Raw genomic sequence first — 21791 nt, 5'->3', positions numbered from 1 at the left:
TCCATGATAGCGTCGTTGTCGTCTCACCAACTATTTCTTCTACAACTATCGCTAACGCATAGTGATAAAGTAAAGCAATTACATGGCGATTGCATTTCATACAATAAAGCGACAACCATAAGGCTCTTGCCAGTTGCCGACAACTTCTACAAAACATGATCATCTCATACAATAACGTATATCACAACATGTCTTGACCATATCACGTCACAACATGCCCTGCAAAAAAAAGTTAGATGTCCTCTACTTTGTTGTTGCAAGTTTTACGTGGCTGCTACGGGCTTCTAGCAAGAACCGTTCTTATCTACGCATCAAAACCACAACGATGTTTAGTCAAGTTTGTTGTTTTAGACCGGTTGCAGTCAAATTCGATTCAACTAAAGTTGGAGAAACACACACCCGCCAGCCACCTTTATGCAAAACAAGTTGCATGTCTGTCGGTGGAACCGTCTCATGAACGTGGTCATGTAAGGTTGGTCCGGGCCGCTTCATCCAACAATACCGCTGAATCAAAATAAGACGTTGGTGGTAAGCAGTATGACTATCATCATCCACGACTCTTTGTGTTCTACTCGTGCATATCATCTACGCATAGACCTGGCTCTAATGTCACTGTTGGGGAACGTAGCATGCAATTTTAAAAAAATTCTACGATCACGCAAGATCTATCTAGGAGATGCATAACAACGAGAGGGGGAGAGTGTGTCCACGTACCCTCGTAGATCAAAAGCGGAAGCGTTAGTTTAACGCGGTTGATGTAGTCGAACGTCTACTTGATTCAACCAATCAAGTACCGAACGTACGACACCTCCGAGTTCTGCACACGTTCAGCTTGATGACGTCCCTCAAACTCTTGATCCAGCAGAGTGTCGATGGAGAGTTTCGTCAGCACGAAGGCGTGGTGACGGTGATGGTGAAGTGATCCGCGTAGGGCTTCGCCTAAGCACTACGACAATATGACCGGAGGCGTAAACTATGGAGGGGGCGCCGCACACGGCTAGGAATCAATGGTGTGTGTTCTAGCGGTGCCCCCCCTCCCCACATATATATAGGTGGGAGAGGGAGAAGGGGCTGCAAGGGGCGCCCCAAGTAGGAGTAATCCTACTTGGGCGCCTCCTCCAAGTCGGCCTCCCCCCTTCCATATCCATCAGAGGTGGAAGGAAAGAGAGGGGGAGGGGAAGGAAAGGGGGAGGTTGAATCCTCCCCTTTCCTTCTCCCTCCCCTTCCTTTCCTTCTGCTCCTATTCAGCCTATAGGGGGCGCACCAGCCCCTTTTGGGGCTGGTCTGTCCAACTCTTGGCCCATTAGGCCCATATAGCTTGCCGACGGTTGCCCGGAACCCCTTCCGGTGACCCGATACGTACTCGGTACCCCCAGAACACTTCCGGTGTCCGAATACTATCGTCCTATATATGAATCTGTACCTCTCGACCTTTTCGAGACTCCTCGTCATATCCGTGATCTCATCCGGGACACCAAACAATATTCGGTCACCAAATCACATAACTCATATAATACAAAATCGCCGTTGAACGTTAAGCGTGCGGACCCTACGGGTTCGAGAACTATGTAGACATGACCGAGACACCTCTCCGGTCAATAACCAACAACGGAACCTAGATGCTCATATTGGTTCCCACATATTCTACCAAGATCTTTATCGGTCGTACCGTAATGACAACATACGTTATTCCCTTTGTCCTCGGTATGTTACTTGCCAGAGATTCGATCGTCGGTATCTTCATACCTAGTTCAATCTCGTTACTGGCAAGTCTCTTTACTCGTTTCGTAATACATCATCCCGCAACTAACTCATTATCACATTGCTTGCAAGGCTTATTATGATGTGCATTACCGAGAGGGCCCAGAGATACCTCTCTGATACTCGAAGTAACAAATCCTAATCTCAATCTATGCCAACCCAACAAACACCTTCGGAGATACCTGTGGAGCATATTTATAATCACCCACTTACGTTGTGACGTTTGATAGCACACAAGGTTTTCCTCCGGTATCTGGGAGTTGCATAATCTCATAGTTGAAGGAATGTGTATTTGACATGAACAAAGCAATAGCAATAAAACTGAACGATCAACATGCTAACCTAACGGATGGGTCTTGTCCATCACATCATTCTCCTAATGGTGTGATCTCGTTCATCAAATGACAACACATGTCTATGGTTAGGAAACTTAACCATCTTTGATTAACGAGCTAGTCTAGTAGAGGCTTACTAGGGACATAGTGTTTTGTCTATGTATCCACACATGTATCAAGTTTCTGGTTAATACAATTCTAGCATGAATAATAAAAATTTATCATGATATAAGAAAAATATAAAATAACAACTTTATTTTTGCCTCTAGGGCATATTTCCTTCAAAACATGCCAAAGAAAATGCCAGACTTGGAGAACTAGATCTAAGAACGCACCATCCTCCACATGCCTCCTGACGATACAAAAATAAACCACTAAAATGAGGGCCAGGCGGCACGCCAATGCCGACGCCGTCATCTCCTCACCCCTAATTGATGAGCAAACCTAAGTGTATTCCTAACCCCTACCACTAACAGGCCGAAGCACCGGGGTCCTCGCCCCTCCCATCGTAAGAGTGACATACAGAGGGAGAGGGGGTACTGCAACCTCGCCAGGGAAGAGGTAGATCGACTGTCGTCTTGTCTATAGGTCGCGGGAGCATGTAGAAAAAAAGGATCCGAAGGGGTAATACCAGGGAAAGGGTTCAATCTAGTAAGTTTAAAATATTTTATGTGTCTAATATGAATTGTTTTATGTACAGTTTAATTTCTAATAAGAATTGTCTTATAGTACAAAGTTCAAATCTGACCAGGTATTTTGTTAAATGTAAGGATCACCGCAACATTATTCTGGGTGTCAAAGAATAGAACCTTAGAAACTACTACATGTTTTTCTTTTGAATTAAGGGGTCTTCCCTCAATTTCATTTTTGAAACTAATAATAGAAAATAGTTAAGGACCGTATATACCATAGGTTTCCAGGGTAGACTTATTACAAGCATACGACCAATCTTCTGCTGCTCACCTCATCCAACAATACCAAAAGCAAATTAACTTCTCAACAAAGAGCACTACAAGAAACACTGTAAGAGCAAAAGAGAACTATTTCATGTAATAGTAAGAGACATCTGATTATCCTTGGTATCTTGTTATAACAACACTGCCATAGACACATATTTTCAACCGTTACATCTCACCGAATCTAATAAAACTGGCCCTATAAACCAACACTAGTCTTTCTGCACACTTTGAGGTTCTTTGCAAATGGGCTCTCAGAAAAGAAGGGGATCCTTGTTGAGATGAGTCTATGATTCCTATTAAGTCAGGGTGTCGCGCGCACACACACACACACACACACACACACACACACCTCAAAGGAACCATCATCCTTGTCGGCCCAGCAGGAACATTCCCTCTTAGGACATGTCTATGCGCGCCAGTGCCAGCATCCACATGTGCCCATGTCATGTGGCACAACAGGCCTCCCACGCCATGTGCATGTCTGCGCCAATGAGTCAACTCTGATACCATTTATAACGCCTCGTCCATAGCCATCTGTTGCTGGTCGTTATGCCAAGCGGGGTCTAGACTGGCCCTACACCAACACTAGTCTTTAGTCGTGCACATCTGCGATCAACCTCCTAGCCCGTCACCCATTCTCAAATTGGTCCAAGCCAAGCACGTATACATTTTGGGTTCCTTGTGAATAACCTTCCGAAAAAGAAGGAACTCCTTATTGATATGAATAGTCTATCATTCCTATTAAGTCAGAATGTCACATTCGACTCCAGCCAACAATCCGCACGATGACTGGCGCCCACCTTTTCTTCTTCCTGGACACATCAAGTGCTACTAGTCTACCAAATAGCCCACAGATTAGCGAAAGTGTTAGTCTAATTTGAAGCACAAATGCACCCGCATGAAGAGTAAATTCCAAAAAATAGTAAAACTATTTAAAAAAATCATAAATTTATTTATGGGTGAACATCAACAAGTTTTCTAACATTCTGCAAATTTCGTCATGAAAAGACATCTGTAGAGTTGTGTGTCAAAAACACAAAAATGAGTGCTCCAAAATGCGTCTTTCTGAGCCTTGGGTTCTGTTTTGTTTTGTACAGGCCACCACGGATGTCATTTCAAGGTCAAAATTGGCATGCTGTTAGAACATTTGCTGATGTTCATCCTCAATTTTTTCCATTTTTCTAATTTTATTTACTATTTTATATGATTTACTGTTCATACAGGTGTGTTTGAGCTCGGGAGCAGATAATGCATGTCCACGGGTTAGTGGTTACTCCCACCGCTGCATGTGTTAATTAAATCATGAATAGAAAATAGCCCACAGATTAGTTTTTCGTTTCAGAAAAGCCCACAGTTGTTCCTACCGCTACATGTGCTAAGTCATGAATAGAAAATACTAGCCCACAGATTAGTAGTTATTAAATCATGAATAAATTGCAGAGAAAGTTCGGGTTCTTCCTATCATGTCTGTGTGTAGGAAAGCAAATGCGCACCACTTTGGGGAGAAAATTCTAGGTTATGCGTGACAATGATGGCAGGGACTCTTGATACTCGAGTTGCAACGCACTTACTCCCTCCGTCCAAAAATTCTTGCCTTATATTTGCCTAAATACGAATGTATCAAATCACGTTTTAGTATTAGATACATCTGTATTTAGACTAATCTAAAACAAGAATTTTGGAACGGATTATCTGCTTAAGGGGGACTTGCTGTGGAAGCAGGGTTCGAATCTACACTTGTTGTGTTGCAGTGGTTCTGACGAGTGTATTTTACTAACTTATGCTCTGCTCACCCATCTGCTGTTTCTTCCTGTATTTTACTAGCTCTATCCATCAGTCTAGTTATTTATCGATCGCTCACCACCTGGCACATCTCAATATTAATTGCTGTCAAATCACCAGCAGCATCACCACGTCATTATCACCTGCCCCCGCCCGTGCTCAGCACATCGCCGTTGCTCCCGTTGGTGGTCGACACAGGTGTATGCAAGTAGTATATTCTACAGTTCTTAGTGGTGATCTTCCAATTCTACTGCGGCCACTTTGTGGACGCCAAGCGTCTTTATATACCCATCACTCCTCTCCACCCTCACCTCTCACCACTGCACAAGTCCTTGGACTGAAGTGGTCACCTCCTCCTCGGCTCCACCATGCTTCCCAGGATTCAGAGAAGCATCTTCTATCTCGGGGAGGAGGGTGGTGATGGCCACCGTGGTGCTGATGATCACCATGGAGATAACATTGTTGACATCCAGCGGCGCCTCGGGGGGCACACCCACGGCCGCCGTCTGCGGCGAGGAGGGCGAGACGTCGTCGTCGGGCTGCAGATCCTCGTCCAGCACCACCCGCAACCGTGTCATGTCGTCCTCAAGCAGATGGTCAGCTCGCCGCCGGCCCGCCGCCGCCTTTCTGGCAGCTTCTCGGGAGCCTGCTCCCTGTGCCGGAGGGAGCTCAGTCCCGACAAAGACGTGTACATGTACAGGTACTACTACAGCCTACGTGCAAGCTCGTGATCTGAATTTCTTAACCGCTGGGGCTGAGGCAGCATTGATCGGAAGGCTTCGTGGTTGGCCGCTTGGTGCATGACTGATAGTAGTGCTGTGCTTGCAGGGGTGACCAGGGGTTCTGCAGCGAGGAGTGCCGGCGGCAGCAGATCTTGTCGGACGAGGCCAGAGAGCACGAGGCCATGGTCAGCAAGGAGCGTCGAGGTCTGGCTCACCGCCGTCACCACCCCGGGCCACGGCCGGCGCCGCCGGTGGCGATCCGGGGCGCGCCGAGGAGATTACTGGCGGTAGCCTAGCCTGATTATGCATAATAACGCATGCACGAACTATGACATCCATGAACAGATCAATCAAGAACCTATGATGCTGAAAAGTTAATTACAAGTAATCGAGGGGCAAATCAATACGCGTATTTGCATATATGGCGAGGTGAGGGTGAGAATCTTGAGATGGTATGAATATGTTAGAGAGACGTTGAAGCAGGGTGCATATGTTTTCTTCAGGCTGGTTGGTTCAGATCTGTAGTCATGATGCAAACAAATGTAATCTGCTCCTGGCCGCCTGTTAATATGTGCACATCCGGTTAATTCTAGAGGGAAGAAAGTAAAAAATAAGAATAATTGGTACACGAAAATTTGGTGGGATGCTGCTGCAAGATACTGTATTTGTGATCAAGTGTTAAACTCGTGGTGTAATCCTGAACACAAGTTAGGCGTACGTGAATCTCAAGGTGCTAGAATTTGATGCCAAGAGGAAGCAAGGGATAATAAAATGATGCTGTGGCATCTAGCAGCTTGATGGGGAGCACAAATGGCACCAGAATGGAATCTTCTCTGGAGCTAGAAAACGACTAACAAAATGAGAAGCAGCCATAAGATCGAAGATCTGCAAAGAGGGAGCAGCCTAAAAGGCAGGGACCGGTTCATTTATTTATTTCGTGGGGGGTCGACAGAGATTTATTAATTGGGCATCGTTCAAATTACAGAACTGCATGCATGTAATTTTACAAATGTTAGACCAAAGGCAGAGACCCAAGCTTTATTAGAAAGCTAAGATAAAGGAGTTGCAGACTTGTATAGTAGGACCATGTTTTACTTGAGAGTATTTTGCATGATCTCTTATCCTTTGTTTTCTAGGGTTGCATGGTCTCTTATCCTTTTGTCCACTCTTTTTTTTTTTGCGTGGAACCTTTTGTCCACTCTCATACTAGTACTGCTTTCACGGGCTTTGCGCGCCCCTCCACGTTAACAAAAACAACTTCCATGACAAAAAAGAACGACCGTATCTGTTATCTGTTTCTGTAGTGCTGTATGAATAATATCCAGTGGTTTTCGTATTGAGTGAATAATATCTGGGTAGGTTTCTTAATGTTTTCATGCTTTCTTCTGCTGTTGGAGTGAATAATATCTGGGTAGATTCAGTGCGCCAGTGTCTAAGTGAATCACATATTCAATCAGGGACGTCTTTTTTTTTTGGAGGAAAGGGAAGCCTTATTTTATAAGCATGTTTTCTACCAATCATCTCGTAAAGCCACCATTTTCAGCATAAGGATGTTAAGCAAAGGATCGCTCGTACGCTCGACAGTCTATTAAACCAGTCTCCCATACGGCTCAGCCTGAGCCCACTAAGCCGCAGGTCCTTCTATAGGGACTAATCTTCCCCTGGCGGCTCCCGTCTAGGGTTTGAGATACCTCCGGTGGCGACACCGTGAGGCTGTTCCGGACTCTACCACCAATGCCGATCCTCCCCAACTTGGTACTCGGGCTGATTAAGGGGATAGCCTCGATATCTACCCGGCCTTGGTCCCTGTCTTGGGTTGCTAGGGTTTTGGTGGGTCGGAAAACGCATCTCGCTAGGATTTGGCTATGGCAGGATCGGGCTTGCAATCGTCAGCGGGAAGTGTGGCCCCTGGGGGGAAACCCATCGGGGTTGAAGAGATGATCGGAAAACTCAAGTTGCAGGAGCGGGAGGAAGACGATCTGATCTTTGAAGAGGAGTTCCCGGATGAGATCGAGGAAGCGGAGTTCATGGCACTGGCGACGGTGCATACGAACAAGCCCTTCAGCAGGGGGTTGTTCTATGATACGATGAGGCTCGCCTGGAGCCTAGCAAAGGGTGTAACTTTCAAACCATTATGTGAGAATCTATTCTCTCTGACGGTGAACTGTTTGGGAGATTGGAAGAAGGTCACGGAGGAGGGGCCGTGGCTGTTTCGTGATCATGGAGTGCTAATTGAGAAGTATGATGGATATACCAGATATGATGAGGTCGTGCTGGATAAACTGGCAGTTTGGATTCAGATTGTTGATCTCCCTCCGCTCTACAGGAAGGATAACGTTGTTCGATCGCTGGCAAAAAAGGTAGGAACGGTGGAGAAGGTAATGCTAAATCCCAGATGGGGTGAGGGAAGGATTGTAAGGATCAGAGTTAAGCTTGACATTCATGAACCACTGATGAGATATGTCTCTATCACAAAGGATGGGAAGAAGGTGTATTACTCAGTGTTATACGAGAAGATGCCAGTTTTCTGCTATGTGTGTGGCTATATGGGTCATACATACCTCGATCATGGTAATGGGAAGCATGATCCGCAGACTATGGAGTGGGGAGAATTCATATTAGCACCTCGCCTAGGAGAAAGGAGGCAAACAGGTCAAAACTCGAGGGGGAGGCAGAAAGAGAGGACTACCACCGGTGGTCTGAGGAGGACTAATGGCCTGGAGGATGATGATCTAAAAGACACTGCTACTAGTCCTATCAAATCCATTAGCAGGACAATTGGGGAAAAATTCTCTGGACGTAAGAGGCTCACTTATGAGGAGGTAAACACGGATCCAGCAGCTCCTGTAGCGGGGCTGCCAACACAAACACAGGAGAGCCCGGTAGCTATGTCGACTGCACTAGTGGTCCACTCACAAGGCATGCAGGTCACGGAGAAGGGAGATGAGGATGGTGACACTTCATCGCATGATTCGAAGAGATCGAAGAAGGACAACTTGGCTGTGATGGATGCCAGCCACAATTTATCGGCGAGCTCCGAGAAGGGGCTCGACTGATCGCAATGAAAATCCTCGTGTGGAACTGCCGTGGGATGCATAAACCTGCGGCAGTTCGGGCGCTCTTGGGGATCCAAGAGCGAATAAAACCAGATGTGTTGTTCCTGTCTGAAACACACCTGGATAAGGCTAAGGCAGGGAAACTAAGAAGGAGGTTAGGGTTTGATGAGATGGAAGTTTCGAAAAGTGATGGCAGAAGTGGAGGATTGATCACGCTTTGGCAATCTAGCTTGGGAGTCTCTTCTCGGGCTGTTCACGCAAACTATATAGATATATGAACAAAGGAGGGGACACCTGCGGGATGGCGCTTCACAGGTTTCTACGGAGAGCCAAGTAGTGACCGTAAACACCTGTCGTGGGAATTTTTGTGTGGTCTGCACGCGTTGGCTGATCTGCCATGGATAGTGGCAGGTGTCGGTGTCAAAACCGGCGGATCTCAGGTAGGGAGTCCCGAACTGTGCGTCTAGGCCGGATGGTAACAGGAGGCAGGGGACACAATGTTTTACCCAGGTTCGGGCCCTCTTGATGGAGGTAAAACCCTACGTCCTGCTTGATTAATATTGATGATATGGGTAGTACAAGAGTAGATCTACCACGAGATCAGAGAGGCTAAACCCTAGAAGCTAGCCTATGGTATGATTGTATGTTGTGATTGTTGTCCTACGGACTAAAACCCTTCGGTTTATATAGACACCGGAGAGGGTTAGGGTTACACAAGGTCGGTTACAAAGGAGGAGATATCCATATCCGTATTGCCTAGCTAGCCTTTCACGCCAAGTAGAGTCCCATCCGGACACGAGACGAAGTCTTCAATCTTGTATCTTCATAGTCTAACAGTCCGGCCAATGGATATAGTCCGGCTGTCCGGAGACCCCCTAACCCAGGACTCCCTCAGTAGCCCCCGAACCAGGCTTCAATGACGATGAGTCCGGCGCGCAGTATTGTCTTCGGCATTGCAGGGCGGGTTCCTCTCCAAATTCCGTGTACCTGTCGAAATAGTGTCCGGCCTCTTGTGAATGTTGCACTCCTTGGCTTCTACGCCCAATAATGGCCACTTTCCATGTGTCAAGCGAATGTGAAGAGCCAGGGTGTTTTTACATTTACCCCCTAGCCGTGTGAATGAGCTGCCTATTAAAAAGACGAGGATTCAGATCCAAATCACACCATCCTCCCTTGGCGAGCCTTCATCGGAGCGCATTCGACAGAGATCCATTCCATCATGGCCGGTCGACGCAGTTCCTCCTCTCGCTCCCCTAGCCCCATGCCTGGAGATTGGGAGAGATGTTTTGTCCCGCACAGCAAATTAGTGATGCTTCAGACCAAGGGATTTCTTCCCCCAGCGTGCATGGTCCCGGTTCGAGCCGGGCTTGCCACCTATAATGGCGGAGAGCAAGCAGAGAGCCTTCCCAATCCCTCCAAGGGAGAGCGGGTATGCCTTGTCCTTTATTTGGTAAGAGGGCTTGGATTTCCAATTCATCCGTTTCTCCGGGGGCTCCTGGAGTTCTACGGCCTCTAGTTGCATAACCTTACGCCTGCCTCCATGTTGCATATTGCGGGATTTGTAGCCCTTTGCGAGTTGTTTTTGGGCTGTGAGGCTCATTTCGCTCTGTGGAGGAAGCTGTTATCGCTTGTGCCCCGTTCTCAGAAGGGGTCAATATATCAAGTGGGCGGAGCCGAAGTGTGGTGTATTGCCGGGACCGGATACCTGTCCGGAACCCCAAAGAAGACGTCCGAAGACTGGCCTTCAGAATGGTTTTATATAGAAGACGTCCCCCTCTCGGATCCTATTAGAATCGGCCTTCCTGAGTTCGACAACGCCCCTTTAAAGAAGCGCCGGAGCTGGCGTCCATGGAGCTCCCTGGAGGAAGATGACAGGGACGTTCTTTACCTGATGAGCCGGATAAGTTTTTTAGCTCGATCCGGATTGACCATGATCGAGGTCATGGCCATATGTATGATGCAGGGGGTGCAGCCGCTTCAATATAGAGGCCACCTCATGTGCGATTTCAACGGTGAGGATGACGCCACCCGCCACGGCCGCAAAGGGCCGGGATCGGCTGCTGATCTAATAAAGATCTTATCCACTTTGTACAAGGGAGAAGAGGAGGAATTCCTTCGTGTCAACCCGCAGGGCGGATTTTCTATGTACAATCCTCCGAGCTGGGTAAGCGAAGACTTTTCCTCGCCCATCCGTTTCGTATTCGCGTAGTTAAGTATTCAGTCTAGCGATTTCATCACAAGAGCTGCGCCAGGCTGTAAAGGAGATAAACAACTCTCCTCCACAACCCGAGGACCCTGGACGGTCCCTTGACCCGGCCTCCCAGGAGGATTCGGACATATCTGTGGAGCTGATCGATGGGGTATTTTACCAATCGAGCAACGACAACGCTTTGGTGGCCATTACGGCCGATTACCCTGGGCTACTTCCAGCCTCACAGGTAACTGAGACCGAAGTCCCAACACTTCGAAAGGGGATCCGTCCTTGCGTTTTTTTGATTGCCGTATAACAGCCGTATTTTGCAGGGGAGGTCCTCGAGGCGGAAGGCCGAGCCTGCGGCGACTAGCCAACAAGGGGCAGCGAGGCCAGGCAAGCTGAAAAGACGCGCAGTCCGGATTGAGACACCGGCGCAGCGGTACGGCGTGCCGTCTTTATTACAATACATTATTCTCAAAGGCATATTAACGCCCATGCATTCTTTTCAGGAAAAAGAGCGCTCGCCGGACTATACCCGGAGAGGCTACCAATCGCGCCTCCACCAGCCAGGCTCCAAGGCCTGATTCGGAGGCGGGAACGAATGCGAGGCGTGCGCCGGGCGCTCCTCCGACAGAGGATGCAGATAAACTGTCCGCCACCAATTCCGAGGTGGAAAGTGCCATGAACCACAGGCGTCGCCGGACTGTTCTTTGTGACGCTTGTTTCTCCCAAGAGGCATTGGATGCCTTCAACTCGGGAGACGCGTACCTCCGTGCCGCTCAAAATGGTCTAGCCAGAGCCACGGAGCAGTATGTAAAAGACACACGGGTGAGAAAATTTGGTGATTATATATATCAGTAGCCCCTGAGACTTGAAATAGTTAGGATAACTGATTTAAAGATCATTTGTTATGCAGGTTGTCGGAGTAAATGACCACGGGTAGCCTAGCCGGCTCCCCCTGGCCCTTCTGAAAAAATTACGAGCTGATCCGGCCCTCAAGAATCCAAGACGTGGGGCCGCCTTCCCCTTGCCGGCTGTCTCCCAAGCCGACTATTGGAAGGCGACCCGACTTTAGCCCTCATGAAGAAAGCCGCGGGAGGGCCGGCTCCGAGAAGCCGGCCACGAGAAGGCCGACTCCAAGAGGCCGGCTCCCACCAAGCGGTCAAGATCGTACCCTCGAAGTCTGCATCCACATAACGGCGATGTGACGGGGCGTGGCTACAGTAAAGCCTGCCACCCCCGAATCCCGAGCACGCCTGGAACAGTGCGCCGTACGGGGTGGCCATGACCCGTCCGGCGCGGCACTATTGCCATGTTGACCCTGATGTCACCCACGACGGGCTGCCAGCGCGGCCCACAGGCGGTGGGCCCCTTCAGGCGGAGAGACACCCGAACGCGGCCAAGCCTTCCCCAGTCGGCCCGAGACGGGGCCGGCTCCCCGCAGCCGGCTTGCCCCCTCCCTCGAAGGAGACGCCCCATTAAGGAGACAAGACGCGGTGAGGCTACAGCGATCGCCCGCCGGGCGGCGGCGCTGTAGCCACGCTCACCTCAGCGAAGCCCTCGTCACCAGGTCGAAGCAACAGTAACCAGCCACCGACAAGGCCCTGGACAGTGGGGCCTGCCTGTCGACCAAGGAGCCGGCAGCCAGCGGGACCCACCAGCCGGCGCAGAAGCCGACGAGCGTAGACACAGACGGCTGGGGCCCACGCCCAGCCGGATTACCATTGTACCCCCGAGGGGTGAGCCTATATAAACCCCCCGGGGCACCCATGCAAAGGGGGGATCCATGCTAGTTTTAGACACCACATAGGGAGGAGAAGAGAGCGAGCCGTGCCCTTCTTCCTCCTCTCGCCAAACAGCTCAAGGAGCATCTTGTAGCCACTCATTCATCTAGTGATCATGCGGAGACCCCGCAGAGCAGCAGTAGGGGTGTTATCTCCACGGAGAGCCCCGAAGCTGGGTAAGATTCGCCGGCGTGCATGTCTTCGCCTCATCCTGCTTCCAGGCACCGGCGACGTCTTACTGGCTCCCGCAATGATAAGCCACCCGTTGGCATATGTCGCACCTACCACCCGACATTTGGAGCCCACCGTGGGGCCAGGTGCACCGTCGTCTGGAGACCTGTTCTGGACGGGAACCCTCTTCCTCCCCAGCGAGCATAGCCAGCCCGGCACGCCCGATGGCGCTTGCCACGACGCGCTGCAAGGTGTCGCCAACGTCTGCGCGGTGAGCGGCCTCGCCGATCTCCTTGACGAGACCCTCATCTCCGACGAGCTCGCCTCTGACGCGGGCACCGACCACCTCATCAACCTCCTCGGCCAGCTCCACGTCTTCGGCGAGCTTGCGGTGGACTTGGAGTCTGTTGGCTCGACCGATCCGATGCCTGTCGACTCTGACACGGCCTCGCTCGACGCTTTCCTCACCAACGTTGCGATCTACAATGACCCTCTTCCCCGGTCCGATGGCTGCGACGGCGCCACCGCCGAGGTGATGGTCATCGGCAACGGCGGCGCTTTTGGCGAGAACGCCCTCGACGCCCCGCATGCAGCGGTCCACGATTTGTCCATCCCCCTCTTGGCCGACGCGAACGCCGAAGCACTGGAGGCTCGCCGCCTTGCCCTCCTCGCGGAGGGCCGGAAGTTGGATTCCATGAGATGCCTCACCGAGGCCCACCAGCGCGAAGCCGACCGCACCGCCTTTGGCACGCCGCCCCCAGGCGGGCCAAGTCGAGCCGGCATTGTCAGACAGCGCGGCGCCGCCCTCGCCGACACGCTAGGAGTCGACCGCCCAGTCTACGCCAATCCACTCAAGAACCTGCGCGCCGCCCAGGCGGCCGTAGACGAGCTAGACGGACTGGGGGCCGAAGAACTCCCCCACATGACCAGACGCATCCAGCAACTAATTGATGTAGCCGCACAGCGGCACGAAGCCGACGCCCGTGCAGGAAGCCCTCCCCCGCGCCGAGAGCACGGCGCGATGTCCCGGACGCCGACTGCGGGTAAAACCCGCGCGATACGAGAAGGAGCCGGCTGCCAGCCGAACCCGGACCTCCATCGAGCGAGACGCGAAAGGCCGTCCCCGGGCCGTGGAGCGGCGGGGCAACCCGCCTCCGCCCCCGCCTCGCGGGGAGAGATATCCCAGCCCGCCGCCTGTCACGCATCCGACTCTCAGCGGCCGACTAGGTCTCCGCGAAGGAGTCGGCGAGAACGACGCCCACCATCGGATCGACCGCCTAGCGCGATCCCTGGCGCTAGAAGAAGAAGATGATGTCGGCCCGCCTTGCTTCGGCCCCCGCATCCGCGACGAGCCTTTCTCCAAAGGGTTCTCGCTCCCAAGAGACACGCCCAAGTACAACGGCTCCGTGAAGCCGGAAGATTGGTTGATCGACTACTCCACAGCGGTTCGCATAGCAAACGGCAACAGGCGCGTTGCCGTGAAGTACGTGCCCCTCATGCTGCAAGGCACGACGCGGACCTGGCTCAATAGCCTCAGGCCCTACAGCATCAACAGCTGGCTAGACTTCACAGAAGCCTTCGTCCGCAACTTCACCAGCACCTACAAGCGGGCTCCCAAGCCCAGACAGCTCTCCTTGTGCGTACAAGGCCCTGCCGAGTCCACTCGCGACTACCTCACGCGATGGGCCGAGCTCCGCAACTCTTGTGAAGGGGTGCACGAGGTGCAAGCCATAGAATACTTCACCGCCGGATGCCGAGAAGGCACCCTCCTTAAGCACAAGCTCCTCTGCGATGAGCCGACTACCCTCGACGAGCTTCTGATCATAGCGGACAACTACGCCACCGCCGACTCCTCAATGAAGACTGAGCTCCGGGTAGACGCGTCCGGGAAGGTAATCAACCCGGCGCCCAAGACGCCGGCTGGGGACGCCGGCCGATGCCCGTACCAGAATGACCACAAGCGCAAGGGCCCCGCGCCGCTCTCCACCAGTCGGCAGGTGGCCACCGTCGAAGACGAGCGGCCCGAAGGGCGGCCCGCGCCCAAGAAACCAAAGGGCGGAAGGCCGGCTTGGCAGCCGGCCTTCTCCTACGAGCAAACTCTCGACGCCCCATGCAAGTTCCACAGCGGCGCAAAGCCGTCCAACCACACAACCCGGAAGTGCCACTGGCTCACCCGAATCTCCAAAGGCGAAGGGCTCGTGCCGCCTCCGCCTGCTGGTCCGCTGCCTCCGGCTCCGCAGCTGCCGACCGCTCGGCCAGCAGTCGGAGCCGTGCACGATGAGTTCCCCGACGAGCATGCCGCCTATGTCATCTTTACCAGCCAGCCCGAGGGCCGGCGTTGCAGACGCCGAGAGCACCAAGAAGTTAGTGTGGTCGCTACCAACCCCGCCGAGCACATGCACTGGTCAGAAAAGCCTATCAGCTGGAGCCAGGCCGACCACCCAGAGGTGATGCCATCTCCCGGCTCTTATGCGTTGGTTTTGGATGCCACCCTTGCAACGGACAGACGTGCCGCCCGTTTCTCCCGCGTGCTGATAGACGGCGGGAGCAGCATCAACATCCTGTACCGTGACACCCTGGAGAAGCTGAACGTCAAGACGAAGCAACTCATGCCTACTCGGACTGTGTTCCATGGCATTGTACCTGGCCTGTCCTGCACCCCCATTGGCAAGATCAAGATTGATGTACTTTTTGGGGACAAGGAGCATTTCCGCCGAGAAGCAATATGGTTTGAAGTGGTGGACCTGGAGAGCCCCTACCATGCATTGCTTGGCCGTCCTGCCCTGGCCAGGTTCATGGCTGTTCCCCACTATGCTTACCTCAAGATGAAGATGCCGAGTGCCAAGGGCATCCTCACCGTAGCCGGCAATTACAAGAAATCTTCCGAGTGCGCTGCAGCCAGCAGCCGGCTGGCCGAGTCCCTGGTGATTGCCGAAGAAAAGAAGTTGTTGGACCGAGTCGTAGCCATGGCCAGCAAGCAGCCGGCCCTGTCCTCCGATCCCAAGGGGTGTGATGCCCAAGGATCTTTCCAGCCGGCGAAGGAGACGAAGAAGATACCTCTTGACCCCGAGCACCCAGAAAGGTTTGCCGTCATCGGGGCAAACCTAAACAGCAAATAGGAAGGCGAGCTCACCGACTTCCTGCATGGTCCCCTAAGGACATGCTGGGTGTTCCGAAGGAATTCGCCGAGCACAAGCTACACGTCCGAGAAGGCGCAAAACCAGTCAAACAACCCCTCCATTGACTGTCGGAGGAGAAAAGAAGGATTGTGGGAGAGGAGATAGCCCGGCTTCTGGCAGCCGGCTTCATTATGGAGGTTTTCTTTCCAGAATGGCTCGCCAACCCGGTCCTCGTGTTAAAGAAGAACAACAAGTGGCGCATGTGCATAGACTACACAAGCCTCAACAAGGCCTGCCCCAAAGATCCCTTTGCCCTGCCAAGGATTGATCAAGTGATAGACTCCACGGCCGGATGCGAGCTGTTGAGTTTCTTGGATGCTTACTCAGGATACCACCAGATAAAGCTAGATCCGGCTGACCGCCTGAAGACAGCCTTCATCACGCCATTCGGAGCTTTCTGCTACCTGACTATGACATTCGGCTTAAGAAATGCCGGTGCCACTTTTTAGCGTTGCATGCAGAAGTGCCTCCTCAATCAGCTCGGCAGAAATGCCCACGTCTACGTAGACGACATTGTGGTGAAGACGGAGAAGCGCGACACCTTGTTGGAGGACCTCAAGGAAACATTTGAGAACCTGCACCGGTTCCAGATTAAGCTCAACCCCGAGAAATGCGTGTTCGGAGTGCCAGCCGGCCAGCTCCTAGGCTTCCTGGTCTCTGAACGCGGCATTGAATGCAACCCAGTAAAGATCAAGGCCATTGAGAGAATGGCGATCCCCACCAAACTTCGAGACATCCAGAAGTTCACCGGGTGCTCCGCCTCCCTGAACCGCTTCATCAGCCGGCTCGGAGAGAAAGCTCTCCCCCTCTACCGCCTCATGAAGAAGACCACTCACTTCGAGTGAAATGACCAAGCCGACCAAGCTTTTCACGAGCTGAAGAAGATGCTGGCCACGCCGCCTGTCCTGGCGGCGCCGATTGAGAAAGAGCCCATGCTCCTCTACATTGCCGCAACCAGCCGGGTGGTCAGCACCGTCATCGTAGTCCAGTGCCCAGAAGAGGGCCGAGCCCAGCCGGTCCAGAGGCCGGTGTACTATTTGAGCGAGGTGCTGTCTACCTCGAAGCAGAACTACCCGCACTACCAGAAGATGTGCTATGGCGTGTACTTCGCCGCCAAGAAGCTGAAGCCCTACTTCCAAGAGCACCCCATCACGGTTGTATGCACCGCCCCGCTTGCCGAAATCATAGGCAGCCGGGATGCATCCGACCGGGTGGCGAAATGGGCCATCGAGCTGGCCCCCTACACGATCTTCTACCAGCCTCGCACCGCCATCAAGTCCCAAGCATTGGCCGACTTCCTCATCGACTGGGCCGAGACCCAGTACCTACTGCCAGCTCCCGACTCCACTCATTGGCGCATGCACTTTGACGGGTCCAAGATGCGCACCGGCTTGGGAGCCGGTGTCATCCTCACCTCTCCCAAAGGCGACAAGCTCAGATACACGCTACAAATTCACTTTGCCGCCTCCAACAACGTGGCCGAGTACGAGGCGCTCATACACGGGGTCCGGCTTGCCAAAGAGCTCGGCATACGCCGGATCCTATGTTACGGCGACTCGGACTTGGTAGTCCAGCAATCATCCGGCGACTGGGACGCCAAGGACACAAATATGGCAAGCTACCGCTTCCTCGTTCAGCAAATCAGCGGGTACTTTGAAGGATGCAAGTTCCTCCACGTACCGCGAGCCGACAACGAGCCAGCTGATACCCTGGCTCGAATAGGCTCCACTCGGCAGGCAATACCAACCGGTGTCTCTCTGCAACATCTCCTCAAGCCGTCTATCAAGCCGTCTCCAGAGTCCGATTCCATCTTCATGCCGCCTGACCTCGACGCGGCCGGATCCGGCTCGAAGAACCAAGCAGGTGACCCGGGGACTTCGATAGTCGGCCCGGGGACGTCAATAGGCGGCTCGGGGACTTCCGTAGTTACGCCCGACCCGGGGACTGCCACACCCGGCTCGGGGACTGCGGTAGTCGGTCCGGAGACTGCACCAACACAATAGGCGGCGGCCGACTCCAGCATTTCACCACCCAGCCCGCCCGCCCTGGTCGCAGTAGCCGTGTTGGCAATAGAAGAAGTCGCAGCTCCATCATGGGCTCAGTCCATCATCAACTTCCTAATAAACCAAGATCTGCCGGCTGACGAAACAGAGGCAAGACAAGTCCAACGCCGAGCCAGAGCATACACAATCGTCAACAGAGAGCTCGTCAGGCGCAGTGTCACTTGAGTCTTCCAGCGATGCGTCGAGCAAGAGAAGGGCATTGCAATCCTCAGAGACATCCACCAAGGAGAATGCGGCCACCATGCAGCCTCAAGATCGCTCGTCGCCAAAGCTTTCCGCCATGGGTTCTTTTGGCCGACTGCCTTGGATGACGCCAAGGAGTTAGTTAAACATTGCAAAGGGTGCCAAGTCTTCAGCTCCAAGCAACACATGCCGGCTTCGGCACTCAAGACCATTCCCCTCACTTGGCCCTTAGCCGTTTGGGGACTGGACATGGTGGGCCCATTCAAGACGGCGCGCGGCGGCATGACACATCTGCTTGTCGCCGTGGACAAATTCACCAAATGGATTGAGGCAAAGCCGATCAAGAAGCTGAATGGGCCGACTGCCGTGACATTCATCGCAGATATAACAACTCACTACGGCGTGCCACACAGCATCATCACCGACAACGGCACGAATTTCGCCAAGGGAGCATTGGCACGTTTCTGCGCGACGCAGGGCATCCGGTTGGACTTAGCGTCCGTTGCCCACCCGTAGTCAAACGGCCAAGTCGAGCGAGCCAACGGCCTCATCCTCTCCGGCATCAAGCCCCGACTGGTTGTGCCACTAGAACATTCGGCCGGCTGTTGGCTCGATGAGCTGCCGGCCATCCTCTGGAGTCTGTGCACTACCCCAAACAAGTCAACCGGCTTCACTCCTTTCTTCCTCGTGTACGGTGCCAAGGCGGTCATCCCAACCGACATCGAGTTCGACTCGCCTCGGGTAACCATGTACACAGAGGCGGAGGCCAAGGAAGCACGAGAAGACGGCGTCGACCTGCTGGAAGAAGGCCGGCTGTTAGCCCTCAGCCGGTCCGCCATCTACCAGCAGGGCTTGCGCCGCTACCACAGCCGGAAGTTCAAACCAAGATCTTTCCAAGAAGGCGACCTCGTGCTCCGGCTGATCCAGCGAACAGCCGGCCAGCACAAGCTCTCGGCCCTTGGGAAGGCCCCTTCGTCATCAGCAGAGCGCTGGGAAATGACTCCTACTACCTGATCGATGCACAGAAGCCGAAGGCTTGAAAGAGAGACAACTCTGGCAAAAAGTCAGAACAACCATGGAATGCCAACCTCCTCCGAAGATTTTACAGTTGAAATGCAGTATGTATCACGCTAACTTTTTTACTAAGTACGAGACAATAGGCCCCCCGAGGAGAGCTCGGGGACTGCCATCTTTTATCTATAAATGAAGAGTATCATGCTTATGATCATGTCATTACATTCACTTTTTTCGTCCGGCACCGGGTTCGACTAGTCGGCCCGGGGACTGGCCGCCTTCAGTTATATTAGAAGTCCTACCCGCGGTCAGACTAGTAGTGTGCCGGCACCCAAGCCCTCTCTTGCCAAAAGTCGCAGTTCGAAGAGCCGGCTGCCCGGCTGGCAAGAGTTAAAGGCAGGAAAGGACGCCCATAGGAAAAACGGCTAGGGACTAACGGGATAATATAACAAAAGCCGGTTATTCTCCCACCACCGACCGACTACCAGAGTAGCCGGCCGGCCGGCTTCCATTCACCTCGCTTCAATCTAAGAAAGCTCGAGTACTTGCCTTCATAAATATAGCCAAGTCCTTCCTTAGCCGCAGGCTGCAGAGCAGCTGCTGGTTGGGAAGACAGCAGCTAGGGGAAGGCGGCAAAGGAAACAGCCTAAAGATAAAAAGCATACGCGAATGGAAGCCAAACACACACATGATCATATTTACACAAAAGGCCTTCGAAAGGATAGCATTCAACATAGTTTGAATACACCCCCAGCGGGTGGAACTGCTCAAGTTTAACAAAAATTGTTCAAAAAGTAACAAGCAGGAAAAGCAAGGACGGCAGATTAAGCCAAGGGAGCGACTGGCGAGTTGGGCAGGTCGGTGGAGACGGCAGTGCTGGCTGGAGGAGTGGCCGGCTGGCGAACCTTGGCATGATCACCACCTCCCGCAGAGGGCGCGCTAGCACGCGCCTCGTTGCTGGAGGCACGGTCAGGCTGGGGCTGGTTGGCCGCTTCACTGGCCGGCTCGACGTCTTCGCCTTCCTCCCCTTCGTCGTCTTCACCTTCATCGCTGGAAGCGATCTCCTCTGCCGAGTCCTCACCCGCTGCCGGGTCCATCCCGAACCACTCCTCCGGCCGGGCAACGCCGTCGTCATTTATTTCAGGAGCGAAGACGCTGATGTCAGTGCACTTGGCGATCGTCGAGGCACGCTGAGCGATAGCCGGCCGCACCTCCTCCATCTCCTCGTCGGCCTCCGGCCGCTAGGTGCGCAGCTGGTCCAGGTTCAGCCCGGGATACCGGGCTCGGACGAACTCCAGCGCCTGCCCAGCTCCAAGCCGGGCCGCCGATGCCTTCCAGGCCACGAAGCGGCCAACCGCAACCTCCAGCCAGTCGCCAGTCCGACTCGGGGTGCGGGGAATCGTTTCGCCTGGCCAGCGGGCGGCCAACACCTGCACCCCGGTGCGCTGGAGGCGGCGGAGCATGCGGTGAGCCGGCTGCAGCCGGGCTTGGACCACCAAGAGTTTCTCCTCAAGCGTCCGGCTCGCGTCCGGCGTGATTTCAGCCCCCGCCTGCCGGCGTGCCTCGCGATGGGCCTCGATGGTTTGGGTGGCGAAGACGGAGTAGCCGGGAAAGTAGTCTGCACAGAGAACAAAAAGTAGCACAAGTCAGAACACAAATCAGGGGGCAAGGGGCAAGCAAGGAGCGAGGAAGGCGGCTTACCATCGATGAGATCCTCAATCCGCCCGAAGCCCTCGCTCAGCGCTTGTTTTGCCTCAGCCCAGCCCGCCGCTTCGGTCTCGAACTCGGCCTTCAGGGCGTCCTCGCTGTCCTGCGCCTTCTTCAGGGCCGCCTTGTGGCTCTCCTCCTGGTCGGCCAACTTCTTGGCCAGACGGTCATGCTCCAGGACCAAGGCGTTGTACTCGGCTTCCTTGGCGCGAAGGGCGGCCTGGGCCCCGTTGAGCTGCCCCCTCAAGTCGGCATTGGCTCCTGCAAGCATGAAGACAAAGGAAAAATCAATAAGGAAGAAGTCGTCAAGGAAGATCCGACCTGACTGCTCAGCAGTCAGCCCGAATCTCGGGGACTACACCCAGTGGGTGCGCTGACGCGCCCCCACAGGAGATGAACGAAACAAAGCACGCACTCCGGCTGCTGGTCAGGTCCTCGGTTTTCCGGCCCAGCTCCTGAGCCTGGGAGTTGAAGGCAGCAGCACGGAGGTTATGATACTCCTGGAAGATCAGATAGGAGGCGAGGATAAGATAGTTGTCAGGACCTACTAAGTTCCAAGCCGCCTGCGCAGCAGCCGACTCGGAACTCGGGGACTACACCCAGTGGGTGCGCTAACGCGCCCCCACGGAAGAAATCAAAAGAGCAAAACAACCAAGGCCAGAAGACTCACCCGGATGACGGCCCGTGTCGCGAGGAACTCTTGGGTGTATCACTGCAGCGAAGTGGCCTGGGCTTGAAGCCGGTTCCGGACCTCCTGGGCCGCCGCGTTCAGCTCGCCCGTCCCCCCGCTGGGAGTCCACTCGGACGTGCTGGCGCTGGCCGCCTCCAGGGCCTCCGCCGTCTGCCTGGCGCCCGCAGCTCGGTGCGGCTCCGGTGCGGAG

The 21791-nt window shown here is 53.6% G+C and overlaps 1 protein-coding gene across 1 annotated transcript; it reads left to right on the top strand.

The window, feature by feature from the left end:
- The first annotated feature begins 5138 nt into the window (after nt 1-5138).
- LOC125556104 (uncharacterized) lies at nt 5139-6780 on the top strand. The gene is made up of 2 exons (XM_048718897.2): nt 5139-5537; nt 5666-6780. The coding sequence occupies exons 1-2, from the start codon at nt 5206-5208 to the stop codon at nt 5853-5855; spliced, it is 522 nt and encodes a 173-aa protein (XP_048574854.2). The 5' UTR covers nt 5139-5205; the 3' UTR covers nt 5856-6780.
- The last annotated feature ends 15011 nt before the right edge of the window (nt 6781-21791 follow it).

This window comes from Triticum urartu, chromosome 5A, assembly GCF_056163025.1.
Source record: "Triticum urartu cultivar PI428250 chromosome 5A, HENAU_Tu73, whole genome shotgun sequence".
Taxonomy (NCBI): Eukaryota; Viridiplantae; Streptophyta; class Magnoliopsida; order Poales; family Poaceae; genus Triticum; species Triticum urartu.
This window is presented reverse-complemented; position numbering and strand designations above follow the sequence as displayed.

Bases quoted from the DNA above. Each gene is read 5' to 3' on its own strand.
- LOC125556104 (XM_048718897.2), top strand. From the start codon at position 5,206: ATGCTTCCCAGGATTCAGAGAAGCATCTTCTATCTCGGGGAGGAGGGT. The intron at 5,538-5,665 runs GTACTACTACAG...CTGTGCTTGCAG, and splicing joins AAAGACGTGTACATGTACAG to GGGTGACCAGGGGTTCTGCA.